The sequence below is a fragment of the Pseudophryne corroboree genome, chromosome 6 (genome assembly GCF_028390025.1).
Source record: "Pseudophryne corroboree isolate aPseCor3 chromosome 6, aPseCor3.hap2, whole genome shotgun sequence".
In the NCBI taxonomy this organism is placed as follows: Eukaryota; Metazoa; Chordata; class Amphibia; order Anura; family Myobatrachidae; genus Pseudophryne; species Pseudophryne corroboree.
This window is the reverse complement of record NC_086449.1, coordinates 422,247,514-422,259,568: the sequence shown is the minus strand read 5'-3', so window position 1 is coordinate 422,259,568 and position 12,055 is coordinate 422,247,514. Positions and strand designations below refer to the sequence as shown.

Sequence of the window (12,055 nt, the reverse complement as noted above, 5' to 3'; positions counted from 1 at the left end):
TCCGCTAATGGCGGCAGGTGTTGCTGTGGCGAGCGGACTCAGTTTGAACAGAGTGGCGGAATAGGTCGGCTACAAGCATCTCTGCACGAACCAAGTCCGCTCTTGTCAGCGGCATCTGACGTCCCCAGCGGCCGTTGCCGCATGGAGCAATTCAGCCACACAGCCAGGACTTTCCTGCACAGTGGAATCGGAATACAGAGGACACCACTGATTAGGGTAAGAGTTAGGGCTAGAGGCACTGCCATCTGCTTGAGAAGACTGTCGTCCCATTTAAACAATTTCAGAAAAGAGCTTTAAACATTCTCTTTTTAATATTTAATTTTCTGTGCTTTTAAATGTTTTTAGCGCTCATTTATATTTATTTTATTCACAATTATTCATAACTGAGCAGCTTCTTATTTTTATTTTTTTCACACATCATTCGTGCAGCTTGCTATTTTTTATCTAATTTTTTGAGGTGTGCTGCATTAGGACTGCGCTTCAGAAGCACATGTTTTTGAGCGCCTTCTCTTCTTTTTTTTTTTTTTTTTATATTCATGGATCTTAACCGAAGTACACCTGTGACTTTAATTCTGGGAATGTTGGTTTTCTAGTAAAGTATTAACTGTTACTATATCGGCTAATAACAACCCTCACTAGTAACTATATCCAGAACATATCTTCTATGGATTTCAAATTTCTGTAAATGTACTAGGCCTTTCTTCTGTTGAACTACTAAATTAATTTTTTTCTACAACACAATATTTTTTTTTATTTTTTTTTTACTAACCATGATCATGCAAATTAAAGGTTTATGAGGATAATAAACCCCATTATAATGAGATGCAGTCAAAATCCCAGCAGTCTGTATCCCGACAGTCAAAAGACTGACTGGTGGATCCTAACTGTCAGAATCCTGACTGAACAAGGCGAGAAGTACAGTGGTTAGGGTTAGGCACTAGTCGGAGGATTATAGTTAGACTGGGGAGGGAAGGGGAGGTTAGGGTATGGTTTCGGGAGGCGACATTTAGGTAGGGTTAGGGTGTGGGAGGGGGATGTTAGGGTTAGGCTGCAGGTAGGGGTAAGGTGAAAATATTTACCGGGATCCGTTCAGATTCCACTGTCTGGATTTTGTACTCAACCCATTATATCAACAGTATGCTCCCCTGTCAGTGGTGGATAGATTCTCTGAATTTACTACCACTTGGTTCTCATGGATGGAGCTCAAAGAGTCCATTTCCTATTCCTAACGTTTCGGCTGTTGCTTTTTGAATGCTGATGCAAAGTGTTGAGGCCTTAAAATTACAGCTATTATTCCTGTGCCTCAAATGGCTTCCCACACCCCTTCAGCTCTTTCTCATTTCCTTATTACTGGGTACATGTTTGTCACCCCACAGAGCCTCTCTTCCTACCTACCGTCATTATCTTAACCCCCTTCCCTCCACTGTTCTTCCTCCTTTTTTTTTTTTTTTTTTTTTTCTCCTTCTTATTTGGTCTAGTTTGGTCAGAGCATTACATGCATGCTTGGGTGGTCTTCAGTTTGCCGGTATGTCGGAATCCCGGCGCACAGTATACCGGCGCCGGAATCCCGACACCCGGCATACTAACTCTTTTTCTCCCTCTTGGGGGTCCACGACCCCTCTGGAGGGAGAATAGATAGCGTGGCGCGCCGCAGTGTGGCAAACCTGCAAGGGGCTCATTTGCGCTTGCCCAGCTGGCGGTCGGTGTTCCGGCGCCGGTAGGCTGGATGCCGGGAGCCTGGCCGCCGGCATACCCTACTACACCCTGCATGCTCATGTGCCAGTAAAATTGAGACACCTGTCTGGTAACGGTAGGTCCTCCATGCGATTGGATTAGTGCAGCAGCACTCCCCATGCTCTCTGAAGTGCATACTGTGTAGATAGTGTACAGTACACCATGCCTCCTGAATAATGGTCCACAAGTCACATATATTTGCCGGTGGTGGAAGACTGCCATTGATGGCACATTGAACTGCATCCCTATTCTGTTGACTCAGAGGAATGCTCCTCTAACCATAATGTGGTGGCTATGGACCTGTGTGTAGGTGCATTATTGTGCTGAATGAGACTGCTCCTGTCAGAGTTAATGCATGACATTTATGAGTGGAAACGATCCACAAAGATGATTATCTGGCATCCACCAGTCAGTGATGTCTGCAACTGTAACAGGAGTCTTAACGCATGCCCGCTGAAAACATCCCACCCCATAACAGAGCCACCGCCGCCCAGGTTTGCCACTTGTTGCCATGCAGGGTCCATTGATTCATGGGGGTTTCTCAACATGCTTAATTGACCATCTGTCAAAACAGTTCGAACCACGACTCCTTTCCAGTCATTTTTGCTTAGTCATAGGATTCACAAGCCCAGGCCATGTGCAGAGCTTTATGAATGTTGGTTAGCAATGGGACCCGAATGGGGAGTCTGCTCCTGTTCCCCATAAAAGAAAGGAAATGTTTCACTGTTTAAATGCTGATGTCACTTGAAGCCCCAGCATCAAATTTTGTGGTTATCTGTGACAATGGGCAGTATGGGTGGTGTAATGGTTAGCATTACTGCCTCACAGCACTGAGGTCATGGGTTAGATTCCCACCATGGCCCTAACTGTGCGGAGTTTGTATATTCTCCCTGTACTTGCGTGGGTTTCCTCTGGGTACTCGGGTTTCCTCCCACAATCCAAAAATATACTGGTAGGTTAATTGGCTCTCAACAAAAATTAACACCGTAGTGTGAATATGTGTGTGTGTGTGTGTGTGCGCGCGCGTGCGTGCATGTGATAGGGAATATAGATTGTAAGCTCCACTGGGGCAGGGACTGATGTGAGTGGGCAAATATTCTCTGTAAAGCTCTGCGGAATATGTGTGCGCTATTTAAATAACTGGTGTTAATAATAATGTTACACGACAGTCAGAAGTTATAACGCTTCCAGACAACACTGTCCACTGTTACCTAGTTTTCCATCAGAAAAAGCTGTGTTATCCGCTAGATGTCTTTCCTGATGTTGTGTAGTTGCAGTATACTCTTGAAATTGTTGTGTGAAAATCTATTTTTTTTTTGTTTATTTCAGAGATGGAATAACCAATGTCTCAGCACTTACTATCAAGCCTAATTTACAGTTGCTTAAATTGTGATTTGTTACTATCTTCACTGCAAATGATAGGACAACGGATTGCAGAAAGTACCGTTTAATGGCAGTGGCATGTTCTGGGAATGAGTGTAAAGCATATAATAGTGTAAAGCATATAATATTTGGGTTGGGGTTGGTATGTGTGTGGTCAGAATACCGACGCCGGGATTCCGGCTGCCAGAATGCCAGCAGCAGGGTGAGCGCTAGGATTAATTTTTTTGGAAGCCAATTAGCCTTCCAGTATATTATTGGATTGTGGGAGGAAACTGAAGTACCCGGAGAAAACTCACGCAAACTCAGAGAGAACATACAAACTCCACACATAGCTGTGGTTGGAATCGAACCCATGACCTCAGTGCTGTGAGGCAGTAATGCTAACCATTACACCATCCGTGCTACCCAAGATGGTGTAATTGGTGAGCTTAAATGTTTTGCCATCTGATAATGAAATAATTTGTTTTAAACCTTATTGCCCAGTAAGATTTCATATTCATCAGCAAAATAATCTAAAGTTTTACGGGCCCTACACATTCGGCGACCCGCCGCCGAGCTGCCAGATGGCCAATACTGCAGACGGGCGACCCGGAGACGGGGGGAGTGAAGTTTCTTCACTCCCCCCGTCGCCCGGCTCAATAACACTGCATGCTAATATGGACGAGATTGTCCATATTGGCCTGCATGCTTAAGCTACCCGGCACCAACGATGAACGAGTGCGGGGCCGCGCATCGCTCATCATTCATCTTTAGTGCCTACACACTGAATGACCTACATTAATGCCTACATTAATGAACGAGAACGTTCATATCGTTGTTATTTCGCCTAATGCGTAGGTCTGCAAACTCGGCCCTCATTACCACACACAGTGCATGTTTTGCAGCTCTCCTCACAGAATCACAAGTGAAATAATTAAATCCACCTGTGGACCTTTTAAAATGTGTCGGTGAGTAATTAATACACCTGTGCACCTGCTGGGTCACCTGCAAAACATGCACTGTGTGGGCTCCCGAGGACCGAGTTTGCAGACCTATTGCCTAATGTGTAGTGCCTATTAGAACAGGCCTATTATTTACTTTGTTTTATTGATGCATCTTTTTTTGTTTTGTTTTGTTTCTCCCCTCCCGTCATGTAACTAGTATTCTGGTTCTTTTTCTCCCTTACATTGGGGGTATCCAATTAGCCGCAATAACCGTTGTATTTTCGCGAGACCCCAGCTATGGCTGTCATCGAGTGAACACCAATAGTTTTGCTTTCACTTTAGACAATAAGAAATTAGAGGTAATCCTGGGCATAGTATCTGTGCACTTGTCATATCTCTGCATGTTGCAATTTTAAAATAAGTATTTTGGGTGCTCAATATACAGCCCTCAAGCTGTTATGGAACTACAAATCCCAGCATTTCCTGCCACAGTTTTGCTGTTTAAGTATGCTAAAACTGTGTCAAGTCATGTTGGGATGTGTAATTCCACAACAGCTGGAAAGATGCATGTTGAGCACCCAAGTTATAGGTGCTTTCATGGAGGTGTTTATTTTATAAATATATGTGAAGGATTAAATCCCATAATTAATATACTCTACTTTGTTTTTAAGAAAAACGTAATGGGTGCAATTTAACTGTTGTCAACAGCAAATCAATTGTTCTGCTGTATGGATGCACATGCTGCTGGCGCAGACACTTCAGCTTGCAGCCTCCTGAACTGGCGAGCAGAAATGTACGTACAGTGTGGGCCCGGCCAGGATTTTAGTGCATAAACCCAGTGTTTTTGGACGCTTCAACAGTAGTGGTCTAAAACGTCTAAACTGGGTACATTCTATCAGAATGATTAATATAGTACGGGCAGATGGTATGATAAATTTGGGGTGCTGGAATCTCAGGTCTCCGGTCTCCCCACTGCATCTGGAGAGAAGTCCTTCTTTAGAGTCCAAAGGAGCTGCAAACGCTTTCTGAATACGATCTTGATCTTCCATAAAGTACATGTTTCGAGATCACCAAGTTTTACAAGCTGCATTAAGTCTGGCAGTTTAATGTGATTGCTGCTTGACCAGATTCTCCACCAGCATAGCTGGAATACGTATAACAGTTATGCAGTGATACATTTCTGTTTGTTGTTTTCAGTGTATCCAATGAGGATATTTATGCACAATGTAAATGATACTAAAAATGGATTGCAATTTTGCAGCACACTGGTGGGTAACGGGCCTGCTTAGAAAATTCCCTAGGACCTCTGGTTCTCCATCACTAGTGGATATAGCACTTTAGTTGGTTGTTCATGGTAATAGACCCACCCCCTTCAAAATTCATTTTGTTTTGCTTTCTTTGCTGGCAAGATTCAAACACTGACTCCTCTAAGTGGGCTACAGGCAGGTAGTGATGTCATTTTGTAGCCCAGCATCACCAGGGCCAGCAACAGAAATCTTGGGGCCCCGTACAGTGATATCTCTGGAGCCCCCTCAGAAACGGTTATATATATACACATATATATATATATATATATATATATATATATATAAATACATACACACACACACACAAATATATTCTGTACATCTCTCCTTCCTTCCCCCACACACTACAGTCTGTCTCTCCCTCTCTTCTTCCTCCCCCACACCACACAGTCTGTCTCTCCCGAATGACTCCATGCTGCATTCCCAACTCCCTCACCCCATCCCAAAGCCCTGTATAAGCCCTCACCAATCCACTCTTACCTCAGGGAGAGACTCGTCTGTGCTGCACTCCCCACTCCCCAGACCCGAACACCACACAGCAGGTACCATGTGGCCCTCAAACCCCACCAGAAGAGGCCAGCGCAGGTCATGGGAATCCTGGCCAGCGGGACTGCAGCCATGTCCCGTAACTGCCCACAACAGAACTGGAACCGGAAGAGCGAACGCACACTCGTACCGCACAGTCACTGTGTGTGAGAGGCTCCTGTCACTCTGAAGCTGCACCCGCACCACCTACAACTCACTGCCCTATTTGGACAAGACTGCTCACATCCCTGCTGGGTACTAAGTGGCATATACTTGGGGCCCCTCTGATCCTTGGGACCCTGTACAATTGTCCCCTTTGACACCCCCTGTCGCCGGCTCGGAGAATCACATATAATTAACATGTCAGTTGCCCCAAAATCTATTCGTCTGATTCCAAGAAGCATCTTTGTTTAAATCTAAGAAATGTTTTTTTAAATATATACACAGTCTTTAAATTTGATGTGAGTGGTTGAGCTGGCAAGGAAAATATTTTATTAATTTCGCATGTTTCAAATCTCATTGCAGGCAGAGAGGTCTTGAAATATTTCTGATATTGATATGTCCCTCTTTAAAAACATTGCAACTAATCAATTAGATGTGCTTACATGCTAATGAGAACCTTCTACAGCCAGAGTTATTTTAAGAGTCTTTTTATTACGCAATTCCAGTGTCTATCTGTTGCTGACTAGCGATGACAGATGTGTGAGTGTGTAGTGTCTGTTACATCATCTCGGGCTGTTCAAAAACGTATGTTCTTAAGTCTATTTAATTCTGGCTTGTATCCATGATGTACATCAGCTATAAAGGTTGCTGTCAATCCTGTATTTCTACAAAATGAGCAGTGTACTTGCCAAGTGTCTTAGGTGAAGCTCTCATTAACTCCTTTTTGCAGACTGGTTTGCTTTATGCATTTGCTATATCTTGAAGTAACTGGGCAGTACTGAAACATGTCCAGAGTATAAGTTAAGAGTTAGTATAAATAAATATTATAATTGCCGTTTATTAGCATAAGCAAAAGTCATTGTGGTTGTTAGCTTGCAAAAAGTAGGTATCCATAGTACAATGGAATAATGGCCTCCGTATAAACAGTTTAGAAAGGATGAAAACCTTTGGTGCTGTGGATTATTGCAACTTTTTTTCTGAGCACCAGTTTTCAGAATGGTCTTTTGAGAGGGATACAATTTATCAGGGAGATAAAGGGGTGTATTCAATAACTGTCGGATCTATTCCGAAATGCATTTGTCGGAATGGATCCGACAAGGGCTATTCAATGGTCGGCCAAATTCCGACTGCCGGATTTGGCCGTACCTGGGGTACTGTTCTGCCGCTGCTCTCAAGCGGCTGCCGGGTGTGCCGACAGCTCCAGCAGGGGGAGCAGGCACCGACAGGGAGAGCTGTCAGTGTCTGCGGCAGCGGAGAGTGTTATCTGCCGCGGGTTGGGGAGGCGCTGCAGGGAGAGAAGTGCCTGGCCGGGGGGCGGCCAGGCAAGATACCTCTCATCCCCGTAGCCCGCCGCACCGCTCCCCGTCTCCTTGCCTCAATCAGACTTGTTTTCAAGTGAGATTGAGTTTGTCGGAAAGGGGGCCAAAACCTGACTGATTTGGCCCCATTTCCGACAGAAGCACGAGGATCGGCGGCTATTCTGCCGATCCACGTGTTTTCCGACAATTTGGTAATTCTCGACTTGTCGGGGGGAAAAAATGCATTTTCTGAATAGCTCGGAACCCCTTCCGACCGAAATCTGTTATTGAATACACCCCAAAAAATGTATGACATGGCAGAAAAATGTGAGTGCAATGCGTCTCATTGATTACACCTCTTACAGGACCTCTACACCTAAGATAGAACTTCCTCTGTATAACTGAACATTTGTTGACCTTATCAAAGATAGATAAAAGTCCTAATTGTTCTGTTATTATGGGAATCTGTAATTGGGGATAAAAATTGTATTGGCTGTGGTATGAAATTATCATTATTCGCCACAAGGTATTTAAGACTGCTAAAAACATAAGCTAATTTTTATTGAGTTGACCAAATTGTGAACGATAACAAGGACATTACAAAAAGCTTATAACTCCATCAGGCTTTCTGAAGAAGAGCATATTCCCCCACTTACATCAATGGCAAGGCACAATTGTGCATATCCCTTCCCCTCTGAGCAGAATTTCATTTGGCAGTCCAGAAATGTGGCTTGTGTGCGCAGCATTCTGGGCCATCAAATTCTTTGCCGTGTCAGACCTCTTTGCTAGATAATAGTACGGGAGAGCAGGGCCAGCAACAACACAGATGGCAGATAAGGACTTAAAAAGCCTCTTGCCCTGGGCCACATGTCCTTGTAATCGACAAATATAGACCAGCAATGTGCAGCCTCCTATTTCGTCCTGCCACAGCAGTTGCTGCAATAATAGTTGTGCCAATGCAGAACAGCATTTGTAAGGCTTCGTGACAGTTATCCAGCCAACATCATTCAGTCAAAAATTTGTTCAACTACAAAGACAAACGGTACACTTAATTTCTTACTTCAGTTACTGAGCAGGTCTTGTAATAGGATCTCTGCTTATTAAAGCCACAAAACCAACAAATAATTGCATTTACATCTAATGCTGGGTACACACTGGGCGATATATATCTGCTCATCGGCTGTACAAATGATATATACCGTACAGATAGTTTTTTCACTTCTTATAGTATGTATGCATGGGGATCCGGTCTCTAGGTCGACCACTATTGGTTGACAGTAACTAGGTCGACAGGGTCTCTAGGTCGACAGGTCAAAAGGTCGGCGTGAGTTTTTCACAATTTTTTTTTAAACCTTTTCATACTTAACGATCCACGCAGACTACAATTGGGAACCGTAACCTGTGCCTAGCGGAGCGAGGCACCTCGCCCGAAGCATGGCGAGCGTACACTGTGCACTAATTGGGATTCCCGGTCACTCTGCAAAGAAAACGACACCAAAACAACATAAGTCCATGTCGACCTAGAGACACTGTCGACCTAGTTACTATCTACCTTCCATATCCTGTATGCATGACCAAACAACTGCATGTTATGTTGGATGAACCATTCCAAGTGACATCAAATCTGGCTGGCATATTTAAATGGGTTTTTTTTGGCCAGATTTATTGTGCAGCCATTAAGTATGTATACTTGCAAAAATTGGTCAGTCCATTGTCCAAATATGTACCCCACATAACATTGAGTCCATATCCCATTACAAATAAAGTTTAATTAAGGCACAAATTTTAATTCTGGTGCATTGATCAGCCACTGTGTATTAACCCTTGATGCCTGAATCCTGACAGCTGTCAGAATGCCGACACCAGAATCTCAACAGCCAGAACCCCGAAAGAAAGTATGCCTTTAGGTTTAGCCTGTGGGAAGGGAGGCTTCGGGGAGGTTAGGGTTAGGCTGCGGGGAAGGTATGGTTATGGTTTGGCCGTGAGGAGGGAGGCTTAGGGGTTAGAATTAGGCTTACCCTTCCTCCAGCGCCCTTGTCGGGATTTCAAGCATTCGGGATGCTGGTGTAGGTATCCTGACTGCTGGTATCCCGTGCCCAACCCAATTAATGAAATACAGTTATTACCAGAGATTGAGATTTTTATGGTAAATTTAAACTCTATTTTTTAGATTATTTTTGGGGGAAAAAGAAACCGATGAATAATGTACCATCTTCCACCAGGTACCGCTACAATAGATATCCTAGTATCTTCACTTCTGATAATGTTAAAGCAAAACTGCGTTTTAAATGTAGTTCACCATTAGAGTGTTGTCCCAAAACTAGTTGTTGACTTGTTTCAGTCTGGGCATCACCACTGACATGTAAAAGTGCTCTACTACACGGCTATTGCCATACTTTATTCTTTTGCTATATAGCGGGACTTTGCTTAAAAATAAGTGTTTAGTTTCATTATGTGTTTTTTTTCTTTAATCTAAAGTTGCTCAGATGGTTTGGCTGTTTTTAGTAATGTAACTTTATATGTTGTATCCTGTGCTCTGTATTTTATTGTATTTTGGTGAATATATCTTTTAAGAAAATCTTCTGAGCTCTTCTAATATGTTTGGTTATGATGTCTAAACCTTTTAAGACTTTTATATAATTAGCATGTTGCAACAAGCTTGGAAACACATTTGTAAAATAGTAATGAGGGAGGGTGTAATATAAGTACCTGCACACGCCCATTGGTGTGCAGTGCACTGAACTATTTATACATACATCACCACAGCACTTGATCAGAGTGGATGTAAGTGTTTTTCTTTCTCGTTGCAGCCTAAGATGTCAAATGTGTAGAATAAATGGCGTCCAAAGTGACAGATGCAATAGTTTGGTACCAGAAAAAGGTAAGAAGTTTTTTTTTGTGTTTTTTTTGTTACTCTCTTCTTATTTAGTTGTGTTTGTATATTTAAATTCATGGATTTTATATTGTAGGTTATACCACTAATGATTTATTCGGAATTCTACAATTTGTAGTGTTATTACACAAGTTTATTGCATAAAGACCATAATTCACCTTTATTTCTCTGTTAACATTGATTGTGTGTTCTAAAATAAGGCTGCTAACACTTTGGTACACTTTTTAACTAAAGTTTTAAGTTTAATATCTGTATAACAGGCATATTGGCAAAAGGCATTGATGGCTTAGCTGTTAGCACTGTTACATGAGTATCTGAGCTCCTAGCTGTGCAATGTTTGGCATGTGTATTAGTCAGCCACTCACCTGCTGCTGTTCTGTTATTACAGTATGTACGTGTGCTGTTTCCGGTGAGCACACTCATTTTGATTAATTGGCTTTCCATGGTGAATATATGGCGTGGTATTTGTTTTGAGTGTGTGAATGAACTAGTGTGACATGGAAAGAAATTAGCTGCTTTAGAATGTAGTTATATGTATTATTGTGGTCTTCTGGGGGTTTTTTTGTTTTGTTTTTCAAATAGTAGCTATTCAGTGTTCTACATTTATGTAGAAGTACAACACCTTTAAAGTAGGTTTCTCGATGATAAGGCTCTAGTGCAGGGGTCTTCAACCCGTGGCCCGCGGGCCACAGGTGGCCCGCTGCTATGGTTTCCATGGCCCGCCGACGCGCCCGCCCGCAGCGCACATATGAACACAAAAAAAAAAATTTTTTTTCCCCTTTCCCGGAGTCATGTGACTCCCCCGCACTGTCACTGGTTGCCTGTGAAGAAGGGGAGTAGCTCCTCTTAGGCTGGTCAGTGGTCTGGTCACCCTTACTGTGTCTCCCTCCCTGTGTCTCCCTCCGCCTGCAGTGTTGAATAGGTGGGTGAGAGCGGCGGGGACCCGGCTGGGGGGGGTGCGGCAAGTTACCATTGAGAGCAGGGGGCAGTGCGGGAACCCGGCGGGCGGGAGCGGAGGGGGTGCGGCAGCATGTATGCAGCCTGAGCATGGCTGTGTGCGGCGGGGACCCGGCGCGGGGGGGGGGGGGGGGGGGCTGCGGCAGGAGAATAAAAGTGTATAAGTGTTGAGGGCAGGGGGCAGTGCAGGAACCCGGCGTGCGGGAGCGGCGGGGACGGGGGTGCGGCAGCCTGAGCATGGCAGTGAATAAATTAGTATTGAGGGCAGGGGGCGTGGCGGGGGACCCAGCAGGGGGTGTATTAAGTATTAAGAGCAGAGATGGCAGGGAGCATGCTTTGACAATGCTGCTGTCTGTCTGTGATGGGGAGGAGGGAGGGTATGATAGCACCTATGTCTTGACATAGGCGCTATCATACCCTCCCTCCCCCCATCACAGACAGACAGCAGCAATATTGTGAAAGCATGCCCACATTATACCCACCAGTCCAGTGATACTGCCGTATGAGTCCAGTTCAGTGCTTACAGACCAACATCTTGAGAATACACTGCGCATAGCGACTTCTAACATTGATGCCAACATCGACAAGCTGGCCAAGCAAAAACAATGCCAAGTTTCCCACTGATATGAACTTATTATAATAACAAAGGTAAAGTAGACCATGTTTCATTCATTAAATTACAATAATTATCTTTTGAAGTCTTTTTTATGGTCTTATGAGTCTAGAAAAGGTCTCATTACAATCATAAATTAAAATTTAGATTCTAAATACCGCAGTATAGCTTAGTGGCCCTCGGCTTCGTTTAATTTTTTTATGTGGCCCACACTGTCTTAAAGGTTGAAGACCCCTGCTCTAGTGCTTGTGATTGAGATG

General features: G+C 43.8%; 1 protein-coding gene across 6 annotated transcripts in view; it reads left to right on the top strand.

Annotated features, from left to right (window-relative positions):
* The window catches only part of PHTF2 (putative homeodomain transcription factor 2), a 325,987-nt gene that overhangs the window by 96,835 nt on the left and 217,097 nt on the right, over positions 1-12,055 (top strand). For 5 of the 6 annotated variants that reach the window (XM_063926970.1, XM_063926969.1, XM_063926967.1 and 2 more), the window contains one exon: positions 10,143-10,213. In XM_063926970.1, coding sequence (XP_063783040.1) covers positions 10,169-10,213 — 45 coding nt within the window. In that variant the 5' untranslated portion in view covers positions 10,143-10,168. Of the gene's footprint in view, positions 1-9,502; positions 9,555-10,142; positions 10,214-12,055 lie in introns of all 6 variants that reach the window. The other variant, XM_063926968.1, reaches the window with a different exon arrangement.